The 15,628-nt window shown below is 42.4% G+C and overlaps 1 protein-coding gene across 1 annotated transcript; it reads right to left on the reverse strand.

Annotated features, from left to right (window-relative positions):
- Positions 1-9,992: 9,992 nt before the first annotated feature.
- Positions 9,993-13,144, reverse strand: LOC149328958 (kunitz-like toxin PcKuz1). Its single transcript, XM_089559816.1, has 3 exons — positions 13,012-13,144; positions 11,537-11,563; positions 9,993-10,206 (listed from the first exon to the last, which is right to left on the reverse strand). Exons 1-3 carry the CDS (start codon positions 13,082-13,084, stop codon positions 10,046-10,048), a joined length of 261 nt encoding a protein of 86 aa, XP_089415942.1. The 5' UTR covers positions 13,085-13,144; the 3' UTR covers positions 9,993-10,045.
- Positions 13,145-15,628: the final 2,484 nt, after the last annotated feature.

The following is a 15,628-nucleotide window of genomic DNA, read 5'->3' on the forward strand; positions in this document are numbered from 1 at the left end:
GCTCAGCAGTCGGGTTCCTACCCCCCACCTTTTCCATCCATTACCACCTGGCTTAGCTGGCTTGGCGCTGAAAGGGAGGAAGAACAGCGACTTCTGCTCGCCCAGGCGGTCGACATGCTTGGCCTGTAAGTTATGGCCGAATAAAGGTCTGCTACTACTACTGCTTTTAATTTAGAGTAGGATCATTTTGCTGTGGCTGCAACACATTTCAAAAGAAAGGTTTATGGCTTTTTTGTACAGTATTGAACATCCCCCGAGCAACAAAGGCCTTGCCTTGTTTAGTGGTGAACAATTTATACCGCCATATGTACTTGTGGAGCAAAATTATCAGTCACTTCTAGAAAAGGTATCAAACCTGTACGAAACTGTTCACCTTCATTGCGAGATAGCCAAGCACCAACTGTTTCGAACAAAAATTCAGTTGCATTTTCATGTTCGGTCTATAATCATTATTGGACTAATCACGTTCTCTGCAGGATGATCTTGATTTATTCCCAAGCCAGCTGCAACCATTTTCTCTGAGCAAACCACCCCTTCATTTAGTATTGATCTGCTGGGCTGGCATTACCATAATGTTCCTTTTTTTTCTTTTCGGTCGCTCCCCAAAGAAGTGCCATGCGTTTCTTTTCGGTTTTATGGGGTTTAATGTCCCAAAGTTGCCCAGTCTATGAGGCATGCCGTAGAGGAGGACTGGGTTTAATTCCGACCACCTGGGGTTTTGCAGCGTGCAATGACATCGCACAGGACACGGGCCTCTAGCATTCTGCCCCCATCGAAATGCCCCCACTGCGGCCGGCATCGAGCCTCCGCCTTTATGACCAACAGCTGAGCAGAGTAAACACTGAGCCACCGCGACGGCCGAGCGCCAAGTGTAATTTAGCGGTGAAGTAATGAGGTTAGTTCACAGATGTGACTAAGATTGAGCCCAGTGTCACTGAAGTTTTGTGTTCAATCAAACTAGCTAATGTGGCGGTCTGCTGCAGTTCTTATAAAGGCCTTATGCCTTTATGATGCACGATATGATTTCCTAATCTTGTTATCATGTGATTTTCAGAAGTTTTCGAGTGCTGCCTGAAAAAACAGGCGATTTGAGTAGTGCTAATGTGATGTGATAAACAATCTTTTTATGCTAACGCAGTTGAATATGTACTGTCGGGGATAAAAGTGGTACACTCCACAAGGCGGGAGCCGGAGCAACGGAAAACTAAAGCCGGAAACCTGCGTTGCAACGCCATCTACAGGCGGCATCCGGAATCTTGACAGCCAGTGCGTCATCTTTATTATCAGCAGACTTGGAGGAAAGATTTTTTCCTTCATCCATGTCAGCAGGTATGTTGCTTGGCTCGTTTTAATGTTTCGTGCCTTAGCTCGCCAAAATGCCGCAGTTTTTTATTGCTCCTGCTCCATCCCCGTGGAGTATACCACTTTTGCCACCGATAGTACATGAATGGCAGCTTGCTCATATTTATTCATAAGCAACTGCGGCGTCTGTCATAGGCCGAGTCCACCTTCAGGACATCAAACTCTAAGTGTAACTGTGCTAATCCATGTTGAGTGCTCCCACCCCCTGAGGCCATACATCGCCTTGGGCGCTGAGACAATTTCCGTGTGCGGCAATTTCTAGTTCTGCATAAAAGTCTTAAGTGAGCAAACCAGTTCTGTTTACATCGTTGTCATGCTGGTTCCTTTATTTTGTTGTGAACATACAAAACGGTTTGCATTTGCAGTTCTGGAAACATTCTTAAATGATACTTTTGCATCAGAACAACATAGGGGCTCATTGGCATATTTTATGCGCACCATAATGTCACTGAGCCTTTAAACGTATAAGAAATACTGTTTCCTACCATCCCACATTCCCGGATGCTCAGTCATTTCTCGTTATATGGGCGACTCAAGTCATGGACAGTTTTTCTACGGACAGAGTTTTCCAGTGTACTTATTCCTCGCTAATATGGCAACTCGCTGAGCGTACAATACAAAGGACGACAATCCGCACTGCCAGTTGCCTCCATGTACACCTGTCGCGCTAATATCGGCAGCGATGACATTCAGCTCTCGACTGCTCCAAGCAAATGTTCCTTTTCCAGTTCTAAGAGCTGGAAACCAGGAGTAGGCTGTTCAAAACTGCAAATGCCTTAGTGAGGGCCCTTTTGAAGAGCGTAACTCTTGTACTCCCGTTCGCGAGTTGAGCAACGCCGCTGTCGCCGTAGCCGCGAAAGTAGCGCACCTCACTCATAGATGGCGCCAAAGTGGTGTGCACCGCGCGCGCCTTCGTTTATCACCGCTGCATAAGCGAAGGTACGGTGGCTCTAAATAGGCGAGGGAAGGTCTGCCTGCGGCCAGGCTGCCTCCTCGCAGTCGCACCACACTCCGCGGCGTTGGCGAGCGGTGCTGACAAATGTGCTGCAGGCGATATACCAGGTGTTTCAGGGAAGACTTTCAAACATTTTCAAAAATAGGCATTCTAGAGTAAACATATGGCTTTTGGGGCATAGTACTACGTATGTTGTCGGACACCGTAAAGCCCGCTAATTGTCTTAAGTAATAAGATTGTTAACTATTTTTTTTAATTGTGATTTCGGCCCGTAGACAGGCGCCTAGATTCAATTAGATTTCTAGCCGTTTGTTAGTAATAGCCGGATCAGTTTTTAGAATTTGGAAAACGCGATTTTTGTGCCTGATCAAAATTTGGCTACATCGCGCAAAAATACAAGCCAAATTTAGCCGAGCCACAGGGCCACGGGTAATCGCCATCTTCCAAGTGTAACTTCTAAGGTGTATTTTAATTTTTACTTGACTGACCGCCAGAAGTACAAAAGCAGAACTTATGTACAAATTGCTTTATTTGCGATTTCTTTTCGTGATTGATTATTACGGACGACTTATATATTAGCGCCATTAAGGTGCTAATATATAATTCACTATTTTTATCGCATATTAACTATTGCCACCTGGTCTGGGGTTCCTCCAACGCAACTAACATTATTAAGCTGTTATTATTACAAAAGAAAGCTGTCCGTGCAATTGCTAACGCACCGCGCCTCGCTCACACAGAACCACTTTTTAACAGACTTTCCATAGCCACCATGAGTTCCATATAGAATGACTTACTCCTTAGGTGATTTATAGGAAGCAAAAACAGGGTAACAATTTATTTCAAGGGCTATCTAACCTCTCAAAAAATACTAAAGTTTACAATACCCGGCATAACTAAACATGGTACATTCCAAAGACACGAACTAACTACGGAACCCAGGCACTAAGTGACAGACTGCCACCATTACTCAACTCACTCGGCAATATTACTTGATCATTTGTGTCCAGCGATAAATGTCTGTGCGGTAAACTTTTTCATACTGTTTGATTTGAATTGTGATAATTTGTGATAGTTTTGTATTTTCCAAATTCTGTTTTGCATTTTTGATTGCTACTTCATATTGCTATGTTGAATTGTATAGTAAACTATTAATAAGCATTATTATTGCAACATATCTTAATCACTTGTACTCCAAATTGACTTTCTTAATAACCCTCATTGCTACTTCATACTCCTATGTCGAATTGAATACTAAACTATGTTTTTTAAAGGTGATCTTTGTACCATTTCCTAATCGTTGATGTTGTCAAATTGTGTTTGTTACCAGAATTCATAACATATGTAGCCTTTATTAATAGGGAACTTGGGCCCTGTCAAGCCGCGCTTTTTCAGGCTTTTTGCCCATGTTCCCGACATTGTGTACACATGATGTCAAATAAATCTGTCTGTCTGTCTGTCTGTCTGTCTGTCTGTCTGTCTGTCTGTCTGTCTGTCTGTCTGTCTGTCTGTCTGTCTGTCTGTCTGTCTGTCTGTCTGTCTGTCTGTCTGTCTGTCTGTCTGTCTGTCTGTCTGTCTGTCTGTCTGTCTGTCTGTCTGTCTGTCTGTCTGTCTGTCTGTCTGTCTGTCTGTCTGTCTGTCTGTCTGTCTGTCTGTCTGTCTGTCTGTCTGTCTGTCTGTCTGTCTGTCTGTCTGTCTGTCTGTCTGTCTGTCTGTCTGTCTGTCTGTCCGTCCGTCCGTCCGTCCGTCCGTCCGTCCGTCCGTCCGTCCGTCCGTCCGTCCGTCCGTCCGTCCGTCCGTCCGTCCGTCCGTCCGTCCGTCCGTCCGTCCGGCCGGCCGGCCGGCCTTACGGGAAGTTTTGCTGGGGAACAAAAATAGGGATATTAACTGCGACTGTGCTCGCGCGTGGTTTCTGGGCATTGAAGGGTTCTTGAATCCGCTGTTCACTGAATATCAATTGCCGTGCATTTCTATCTTTTGGGAAAGGAGGAAATATTATTGAAGTTTTCGGCAGAGATTTTACATGTGCCATCTAGGCCTCCCAAAGAGTCTTCTGACCACAGTGTTCCGCTCTGGCAAGAAGGTTTTACTCTCGACATTTGTGTTAACACCTGGATTAAGAGGAAATTTGCTCAGCTTCTTTTTTGGTTCCTGTGTAGTCCTTGAACAAAGATTCCCAGTTAACTGCCTTATTTCTCCTGCTGCTCCCATTACTGACTGTCATCGTTGTGGCAGAGACAGTACGCGTTTTTTCCTTGAAGCCCATTGGCCTGTATCACTGCAGCATGCGGCCATTATGGTCGCTTTCTTAAAGGAAAGTGAATGTAAAGCACATTGCATGAACTTGATCTTTATCTGTATATGTTTCGTTGGGAACATGCCATTTCTGTGTGTAGCAGTAAAGCCCACTCTAGCGGTCTAGCGTCTCACAGTATAGGTGGCGCCTGATTCAGGACAGTGTGATGGAGTTTTTGCATCATGCACTTCTAGTGTGGCCTCTTGCCATCCCTTAATCAGCGGTGTATTTACATATATTAAATTTGTTTTTGGGGGTAATGATGTGCAGGAGACTGCATTTGTGGCAGCTCTTAATTTTTTGCATACAGTGATAGCCAACAGGCATATCTTTAGTTTTGCTGATGCACTCGTTTTTAAATATTGCCCAAGTGTAGCCGAGGCTGGAAGAAGTGCTGGTCCCAGTTAGTGCGTCGGCGTCTGTCCCCAATGGCTAAATTAAAATGGTACTGTTAGTACTTAGCTGCCATCGCAGCATATAATCTTAGTCTGTTCTCTTAGTAAAATTACATGCTGCGCTGGAAGTTAATTGCGTCACACAACACCAATTTAAGACAGCCAGTCAGCTAAAGATGTACCTGTTATGAGTGCAGTGAGCGCTCTGGAAAGGTGATGGCATTAGCCATCATGAATCCTTTGGGACATTTCTTATGACTGGAATCATACAAAATGATGAGAGTAAGAATTTTTGCAAAACTATTGTCCCAGCCAACATACTGGCTGCAATGGTTCAGTGGAGCAGTGGTATTGTTTTGATATTGCTCGAATTTTTCCTTATGGGTCTGAATTTTGGGTGCCACACAAGTACTTTATGTGAGGTTAGACTTGCCCCAGAACTGACTTGAGCCTTAACAGAGGTCATGCTGAAAGAGTCTTGGTCAGAAATAATCATTTAAATTTTATGTGTCAAATGCAGCACACATTGACATGCATTAGCCATCCAATTTTAGTACTTCAGGTTGAAATTTTATACGTTTATTGAAGAATTAACAAAGAATTTATGTGGGGCAGTGTTTAACTATGCTGCTTGTAGTTTTGTGCAAGTTCTGTTTCGGTATGTGAAATGCGCTCAGAAACTTTATGTACCTGGTGAATATTTATAATGCACCGGCGCACGTTTACGTCAACTATCCACATCCGTTTAGTAAACGTTGTTATGCAAAATTATACCATGTTTTCTGGTTTAGTTGTAAATAATGTACCCTTACGGCCTTGAACTGTAGGAGCAAGGCTGAACTTGCTGATGGGATATGTAGTACAACAGCGCACACTAAGTGCACATCACATTTTCAATTTAGAAAACACAGCTTAGTGTGCCTTCGTATCTTCATCCTAAGATCCTTGGTGCGGCATTACATCACAACACACCCCACTACAGAAGCCTAGTGTGCACATCACCGCACAACGTTGTAGTGCGAGGGGCACATCACATTTCTGGCGTGCACACTATTATAAATTACACTAGGCTGCTGTGGTCAGATGTCAACACTAGTCCGGTTTGATGTTCACGCCAGAACACATCTACTAAGTCTGTTGTGAATGCTACAACACACCAACACAATACGGTGCACACACTAGAACATGCTTCCAAGGTCTCGAGTTCACAACGAAACACGTTAGCTAACCTGGTGTTCAAACTAGGAAACTCCACCACGTATCGGTAAATCCTGGTGCAAGTTGTGACTGGGCGCGGAGCCGCTATTATACTGTCACGTAGTCGTGACTGCAGTCTGGTGAACAGGAAGACAGCGAGAATCGCTTTTAAAGGAAACTCTTTATTTGGGCTGACTTGCGCCCGCAAAGAACTTCACTCACTCGGCGGCGGCATAGCAACAAGTGTGCTCGGCGGTCGTCGAACAGAATGCCCCCCGCTGTCGGCCGTGCTCTTTTTAAAGCTGATAGCGAACTTTATAGATAAAGCTTGGAAAGTTACTAGAACACACTGGCTCAAAGTAGAATCGGCTCCGCCTGGATGCGATCAATCGAGATAAATCTAGGCGCGTCTTGCGTCACAAACGAAGCGATAAAGCGGTGTGTCGGCAGCCTTGAAGCATGAGCAAACAAACGCTACAAACAAGCGCTACAGAGATTCGCGGCAATATAGCAATGTCATCCTGAGACAAATTACCCGGAGGCTAAGTTTCTTCTCTTTGGGATGAAAAGGCACCTGTAACGAAAGACAATGTTTACTGTTTGTGAGAAAACAACCATTTATCAATTTATACTCACTGCAGTCTCTTTTATCTCCAGATCTTTCAAATTTCGCGCAAACTTTTTAAACAAATTAATAAAAGCAAATTAAAAAATACATATTCATCAACTTTTGTATGTTTATGTTGAGGCGATATCTCTCTCCTAGGAAAAACGTTTAGATGTAAATCATTTGGCAGGCAATAAAATTTAGGTAGCGTGCAAGATTTAGATGCACTCTGGTGAGTACAGGTTAATTAAGTTGCCTCAAGCGTCCGGAAGATGACAAATAGAAAGCTAAATTAACACATGTTAGCGACCTTGCCAAGCCGAATTCTTGATTGCACCGTGAACTAATGAGTAAATCTAATTATTTTGCAAAACGTCCGATAGAACACAAGCGGTAGGCTGTTGGAACACCTTACGAGCGTGTAGGAAGGGTCAAAACAAAGAATGTCCACTGTTGATTCAACACAATAGTCCCGGCAGACGTGAGCCAATGTTTTGCGGGGTATGAAAGAATTCATCGTAATTATTCTCCAAAAATTATATTTGGTAATAAACACACAAACTCGGTTACTAGACACTGGAACGCGTACCTTTTCGATCGGTTATTTAGGAAGATTTCTTCGATTCACGGAAGAAAAATGTCGCGCAGAGTATTTTGTGTTGACGAAAGCAACACATAAATTGCACCTACCCAAGAAAAAGCATTCACTTCCAACCTAGGAATAACAAATTGCTCTTCCTGTCCCTCCTTTGTCTGATTGTGGCGGGATTGTGCATTAAAACCTTCACCATTACTTTGGCCTCACTTCGTTCGAATGAAAACTAACGAAGCAAGAACATCGTTTACTTTATAGTTAAATATTTAACTACAGCGTCGGAAGCTATCAACTTGCCTGATATACATCCTGAGCTTATTTCCTCATGTTGCGTGATTAGAAATTTCTATCATAATATCGTCATCACAGGATGCTATCATAGCATATTTGCAGTACGCAGGATTTCCTCAAAATGCTCATGGTGCTTAGGATAGTTGGTTTATTGGTTTATTGGGTTTTAACGTCCCGAAGCAACTCAGGCTTTGAGGGACGCCGCAGTGAAGGGCTCCCGAAATTTTGACCACCTGGGGTTCGTTCACGTGCACTGACATCGGACAGCACACGGGCCTCTAGAATTTTGCCTTCATCGAAATTCAGCCGCCGCGGCCGGTATCGAACCCGCGTCTTCTCGGTCAGCAGCCGAGCGCCGAAACCACTAAGCCACCGCGGCGGGACGGTGCTTAGGATAGAACATTGTGTGAAAGAGAAAATGTGGGCGCAAACATGAATCTTCCATCCAGCACTCAATGTCGCATCGTGCGCCATTTTGCTTAGGTGTTGTGGGAAGAATCGTGCCGTCTTTGCGTTAATAAGTATTTCGACACTCTATTGTTCCAGAACTTCTAAGAACCTTGTTTTTGTGAATAGCGTGTTATTTTTTGCTTGGTCATCTGATCTCTTCGAGAAGATATACAGTCTTTAAACAACGCTTGCACTTTTCTTGTTGCAAAATGTGTCGTCAAAGGACTGTTAAGCAAAACTATATAGCGAAAATAGATTACCAAACCATTTTGCAGCGGAAGTCAATGAAAATTAGGCAGCCAATGTCTTTTTAAATTATCCACGAACTTACCTTCAGCTAGGGATTTCGCGCCGTCTTGTGGCTAGATCCCCTGCAATTAGGGATGAAGTCTGCAAACGCTGTAAGGTATGTCCCGGGAGTGGTCACATGATGGAGTCAATTTTTGGCGAACAAGGCGGCTATGCATTTCCAGGGAACCTTCGTATTGCTGCTCGCTCACTATATCGAAGCAGCCTCAACTTAACTACATCGAAAACGATTATTTCGTGCAAAATAAATTCAAATGGACTTTTAGAAACTTTTCTTACAGGAACATGAAATTGTAATGGCGCGTTTCTCAGTATTCTCCAGCGTTACCTGTGTTCTGCACGTGACTTTATGAGCCCCCTTGGCTTGCTCTTGCGTAATGTTGGCGAACAAGGTTTCTATGCATTTCCCGGGAGCCATCGCACTGCTGGTCGCTCTCTATATCGAAGCAATGCCAGCTGAACTACAATGAAAACAAATATTTCGCGTAAAATAACATTCAAAAGTGCTTTTAGAAACTTTTTTGGTGGAAACATTAAATTATGATGGTGCGTTTCTCAGTATTCTCCAGCGTTGCCTGTGTTCTGCACGTAACTTTATGAGCCCCTTTTGCTTGCTCTTGCGTAAAGTTGGCCAACGAGGCTTCTATGCATTTCCCGGGAGCCATCGCACTGCTGGTCGCTCTCTATATCGAAGCAATGCCAGCTGAACTACATTGAAAACAAATATTTCGCGTAAATAAAATTCAAAAGTGCTTTTAGAAACTTTTTTGGTGGAAACATTAAATTATGATGGTGCGTTTCTCAGTATTCGCCAGCATTACCTGTGTTCTGCACGTGATTTCATGAGTCCTTCTTGGCTGGCTCTTGCGTAAAGATGATTCGCTGTGAAAATGGTACTAAAACCTGTTTTCGCAAGAATCGTCTTCTCAACTGCTTTGCATAACATCTCAAGTTCGCTGCCCGCACCGTGTCAAGTATTAACAGTTCTAAAATTTAGCTCAGGTCGCGAGGAAGTTTTTCTTCATGTAGATTCACGGACAGGCCGACTAAAAGAAACACCTATATTTCAGCGTCTCTTTCGGACGGTTTAAATGAGAGAGGTAACTTTAGGACTGTATCAAAGTGGAAAGGTGCGTGTCATACAGAGACCACCCTGCTATAGTAGTCCTGAGATGTAGGTGCAGATTCAAGGCTCGTGCCTTGCTCGCACCTACAACTGTGCGGTACTGCCAGCTGCAGCAAATTCTAGAGAATAGCAGAAATGTTCCATAATATTTACTAAGGAAAGGGCCGTAGATGGTTTTATGGCATGGCTACTGGGTCACCGCGATTTTGGGGTATATGCAAACACACCTGAAAATTGGTAATGAAGGGTACCATTCACTCCACGTAGAAAATGAATCAGTGTTCAGCATTGTTTTAAGACTTCATAGCTCAGCCGGTTTCTGTGCTTCTCACTATGCCGTAGCACTATGCCGTAGCAACCAAAAGTTCAAAGGAGATCCGCTTTGTCATTTATTTCATGTTCACTTTTTCCATGGCGGTTGCACATCACACAGTGGCAACCATGAAAATCATGATGTAAATACTACAGGCATTTTGTCTCGCAATCTGCCTTCATTGGAAAATTATTGCAGTTTCGGCAGCATCCTCCATAACTGAATGGCTCGCATTTCTTGCTCAGAGAGTTGTAGTAGTACCTATTGAAAGCCCCGATGCATGGTCCACGAATTTTGGCTTGATAGCAACCTGCACCGAAGATACCACATTAATCACGTCAAGGCTTACGAAAAAACGCTGGCTCTCACTGTGCTGCCTCGGAGACAGCCACTAAATTCTGAGCGCCTTCTGCTCCCCCGGAATGTAAGCTGTATAAATAATTCTTCCGCGGTATTTTACAGTAACAACTTCTTTCGTCTATTATGTAGCATGCACTAGGAGCAAGAGCGTCACTGAAAAAAAGAATGTTACACTGGAAAGTATTGTTGGCTGTCATTCGAAGCACCTGCGTGTAATTTAGTTGAAAAATCGTAAAGAGTTAAGAACGAAAATTATTTAAGTGTGTTTGGTCCGTTCAAATAATCCTTGTAAAATCTATGCATTGCGATAGGCAATTTTAGCTGTACGTAAATGTCCAACCCTCATTCCGACTTTTTCACAATTGCTTTAATTTCCTGAAACTATCAGCTTTGTTCCCATAGTGAGCCTTTTTTTAAGAAGCAATTAGAAGACAACATTCAAGCTAATGTCAGTTCATCGCCAGTCCTGCTTCTGGGGAGTAATGTGGAGCAGTGCATATGATATTTGCTAGTGAATATTCACTACTGATTTCTGGTGCAGACAGGACAATTCGGTCAGTTCCACAAGACGTATTCATTCTCAAAGTAAATTTAGCACAAAATGACTTCAAAAGAGCTTGTCTAAAAGCTTTGCTCAGTTTTTCAGTGCTAAATACCGCCTGCATCTCCTAAACACGGTTCAGTCTTTATTACTCCATTTAACGCTGTGTTGCCCGCAAATGCGCTTTTCTTTCTTTCTGTTGTACTCGAAAACAAAGCAAAATGCAAATATTTTTTTTAATTTGCGCAAAATAGCTTTTCCCTTTTCTAGCTGCTTAGTTGTGCGCACAAAAAGCACTGTGTGAAAAGATCGCAATTATAGGTGATCGGATTGTCTAGTTAAGTCTGCTCTGACTACGGAAGAAAAGTTATGCCCAGTTTGTCTAGCATACAAAACATAATGTAGAGACCTCTTACCAATACATTATTCATCTTTATGCTTGCTGTGACTCAAAAGCCAAGAAAACACATTAGGGTCCTAAAATGTCAGCAGGAGCTGATGCCCGTTTCCAATGCCCAGCCAGTTTCAAACCTTTCAGCGTAAGTATAAATTTCCTCCTTCCATCAACTCAACTAATCATTGGGAAACGCCGACAAGTTTCCGGTTTTCAGCAAAACGTAAACCGCGGTGGCTTGGGAATAGAAGACAACTCTTGGTAGAAATCATTAAGTTTAGAAGACTTACACAATGTAAATTATTGAACCAAATAGCAGAACTATTAAGCATCTCTAACACGTACCTGATGGGTAGGTGCATGTTGGAGGATCTGAAAGAACAAACGCATCAAATAGTTACATAGTTACGAACGGACGGACGGACAGACGGAATTATTTCTAAGTCCCAAGAGTCCTGCCACCACGCCACTCAGCAAAACAAGGTGCTTCCTCAAAACCAATGAACACGGTTTATTTAACTGATTAGTTTGTGCATTCCGGAATTGAGTTCTTTATTTGGTCAGAGAGAGATGTTTCCTCCCTAGCAAACCGCTTCTCCTCTATGTATGCGTGCAGCGCTTCACCCGCTTTCGCCTCGCATTTCAACTCTTGCCAGCCTTTGAGGCCTTTGAGATTGAATTTGAATTGAATTGAATTGAGTTTATTTCCGTTCGAAACAACGGAGGGGGCTTGAACAAAAAGTGAAGCAAGTCCACTTGATTACGTTCAAGCCCCCTTTACATGGCATTTGGTGAGGACAAAATTCTAGTATAACAGATACATTTACAGATTGCAGAATAGAACAAAAAATGTTAGTTATACACAGAAAATGTTACAAAATAATTTACACAATGCCAATACTCAATTCTAAGTGCAAGGTTCATAGAAATAAGTACGTATAAAAATAATGTGGGGGAACAAGGCAAAATAAGTATTAATTACACAGAACAAGCTCGACAATACAACGGAAACAACAGATGGAAGTTTTTAGCCTCAGGGGAGCAAGCATGATACCGAAATGCCTTCAACTCTACTAATGCGAGCAACGACTGCAGCAAAACATAGATCACAGTGGTTGAGGATTTGCTTTTTCCCGCAAATATCTATTTAATTCTTTCCTCCAAAAAACAACGTACAAATTACAAGTAAGCCGGATAAAAGCTTGTTTTGGCCTGATTTTTTTTATTAATATCGGAGGTTTCCTAGCTGGAGGGGACAAGGAGCAATCTTAGCAGAATTTTTTTTGGCATAGCGTAGCTAGGCAGCTGAAAACACGTTAACTAAAAAAATGCAGTACGCATTCAAGCTGAGCGATTTTATCAACATTAAGTGAAGTGGTCACCTGCAACCCCTTTACCGGTTTTATGCTTTTCTTTATCCGGAACCGGCCAAAGTTAACGTGAGTAATTTGTATTCGTGACTTTAATATTATGACTAAGCAAATATATATTTTTAAATTGTAGCATAAAGAGGTTTCAGTAATTTTTACCCGCGTTTTTTCCCTTTCTAGTAAATATTCTTTTTTTATTCCCACCTGGTGACTAATACTGAGACCCGCACCAGCCACTGAAAAAAAAATACACATAGTTCTCTCAATCTCCCTAAGGCTCAGCTCATGGCTGCTGCGGCACGTTTTTTTTTTTTTGTGAAGCGAAATATAGTTCTAAGCAGACAAAGAATGTTTTTGTTCAGCTCTCTATAGATTCTAGAACAAGGCTGATTCCTTGAAACTATTTTGATGGGCAGGTTACGGTAAACTTTTTCCACTATGAAATCTTACCGCAGTGGGGTTGTCCATATGCAGTGGTAGCGAAGAGAGCCGCCACCGTCAATAAAGTCAGAGCTGCGTTCATGGCTTCTAAATGAATATGTTATTATCGCGATGAAATGGTTCCACTTTTACGCGCTCGACTCGTCCCCTCGAAAATAAAACGCACTAGGATTGAGGAAAAAATCCGACAATTTTCCTGCGCACGTGCGGTAGAATTTTGTTATCCGGGCGTTCTTTTGCGTTCTAGCGGCGCACGTATTACTCAGGTGTTGGTATTTAGTTTCTTTTTTTTTCTCCCCACACAGCCACAGCCAGGTACGATACCTCGGTTAACCGCCACGTGGCATTTCAAATTTCGCGCAAAACGGGTAGAGCACTTCAGTATACAAAAATGGCAGCTCTGAAACAGCGCAGCAACACTTTCAGTTATTCATCCCCCCCCCCCCCCCCCCGCCTCCTCAAATAGTTGAGTGGAATCAGTGGAAAAACAACGCCATCTTTTCACCAAAACTGCGCTTTTATCAAGTTTAGAATAATGTTTTTTCATGTATTATTTGCCAGTCTTATTCTTTGGTGTAACCTTGAGTGTGATAATTTAGCTTTTTATTTATTTAGTCTGGTTCAGCCTAGCTGTTCCATGTGTGTTACTTGTGATTTCTATTGTAGAACCAGTGCTAAGTGCATTTTTTAACCATGCATGTACCACCAAGCTAAAACCAACGTCTGCTTATTGCAGTATCTACAAATAAATAAATTAATTGAACAACACATTTTCCAAATATCAGTTTGTTGTAAACCATTCTATTCCCGCTGAAATCTAGGTGGAACTCGAGATCTTCAAGCAGAAGGAATGTAGGCTGTTGTCGACCTTTATATTAACCTTAGGTTTGGTTTGGTTTAGGCGGGTTTTCCGTCCCAAAGCGACTCAGGCTATGAGGGACGCCGTAGTGAAGGGTTCCGGAAATTTCGAACACGTGGGGTTCTTTACCGTGCACTGACCGCGCACAGGCTGAATGACCAACTGACCCACACCGGCAGCTACTCCTGGAGGCTCTATGATGCTCAGGGCCCTAGTAGAATTCTTAGGAAGCCTACGCTGTGAAGTGCCGTTCGGATATCGGTATCGCTTTCGTCGTACTGTGGCCACGCGATTTCGGAAGCTACCACCAGCCCATCAAAAACAGTCGCAATGCCGGGATAAAATAAACTGATTTTTGTGTCAATTTTAAACTCGCACGGAACGGTTAGAAGTGATACTAACGGCAGTGTAAAGCATCTAGAAATCTTTGCGTCCAACTCTAATGACTAATAACTCGTATGTTTAAATGAGGCTGACAACCACACGTGTTACTAATCCTCCATAATAGTTTTAATGCACTAAAAATCACTTTTCGAAATGAGCTAGGAAGCTTAACTGAAACACCACGTGTATATGACCAAGGTGAATTTAAAAAAAAAAATTCAAATTAAGCATTCACAGAAGCTCGCCACGATGCTTAAAAAAAGCCAGTATTTCATGATAAAAGGAGCTTCGGCACGGTGTGCGTAATCAATGACCGTCCACAAGCACACAATACAAACGAAATAAACACACACCTTAGTTCCCTGGGTTGTAAGGATAATTGAGTCAAGTACTTCCTCTAATATTATCTGTACGTGTTGAGATGGTGCTTAATTAAACCATATACTTAGTGGATGCAACTGTCAAAGTCGAGTGGAGATTTAGAAGCCTAGCTTCAAAAATTTAGTCTCTTTTAAACATAGCCACAATAATCATGTGCAATGTCTACAAATTAAGAAAGGCGCCAACCTACTGAAATGGAAAGTGATAATATGCCTCAGTTATAAATTTCAACCAATACGCAGAGAAAAAAAAAAGCTATTTGCAAAACTGTGAAAAATTCTGCATGGGTCTACGTCGTCTTCGCTAAGTGCGCTGTGATACAAAAAGTAGATTTTGGGCGTCACATTCAATCTGATAATAAGAAATTTAAGAACATTATTAACTGACTATATTTAAATCGATGATAACGCGTCATTGTAACCGGATATGGTTGCTGAGGCCACTCTGCAGTTGAAATCAATAATAGAAATAAGCACTAATTGCAATGTGGTATCAAAACACTTCGCAACAAAACCGTGAATGATCATGGGACCAACTTCAGCGCCAGTGATTCAGATTGCACGCTGTTGAGAAAAACAGAGCAAAAATTATGCATTATTTCGGATTGTAAAACATTAAACAGCGTGAGGCCATTCTGATATTGTGCTACCTCCTAACAATGAAAAAGCAAACACACAATTAACTACAACGATATCAATTTTCTTTTCAGCGCAATTTTATTATTTTTTTCTTCCATTAGCATTTTTCGCATAAGACTAATGACGCCTATGACGTGGGTACCAGATTTTTGGGACTGAGGACACTTGGCTCTGTCCAGTTGAAGTAACCCACGTGACTGAAGACACCGCTTAGTTTATGACTTACAATAGAACGCTTGATTATAGCCATCCCAGATTTGCTCTTTTATTCGCTGAATGCGCGTGCTTGAAAACTGTGAGAAGTAGAAAAAAGAGGCCGATATCTATAAAAGTTTCCTCCACGCATACTCTATCGCCGGTCGCG

Source organism: Amblyomma mixtum, chromosome 9, assembly GCF_055824585.1.
Source record: "Amblyomma mixtum isolate Tamu chromosome 9, ASM5582458v1, whole genome shotgun sequence".
NCBI classification, from domain to species: domain Eukaryota; kingdom Metazoa; phylum Arthropoda; class Arachnida; order Ixodida; family Ixodidae; genus Amblyomma; species Amblyomma mixtum.

What these genes read in the sequence shown, in the direction of transcription:
- LOC149328958 (XM_089559816.1), bottom strand. Translation starts at nt 13,084, where the DNA reads ATGAACGCAGCTCTGACTTTATTGACGGTGGCGGCTCTCTTCGCTACC. An exon ending in ATATGGACAACCCCACTGCG is followed by an intron (nt 11,564 to 13,011) that starts GTAAGATTTCAT and finishes TTGTTCTTTCAG; the next exon opens with ATCCTCCAACATGCACCTAC. An exon ending in AACATGCACCTACCCATCAG is followed by an intron (nt 10,207 to 11,536) that starts GTACGTGTTAGA and finishes TCTTCGGTGCAG; the next exon opens with GTTGCTATCAAGCCAAAATT.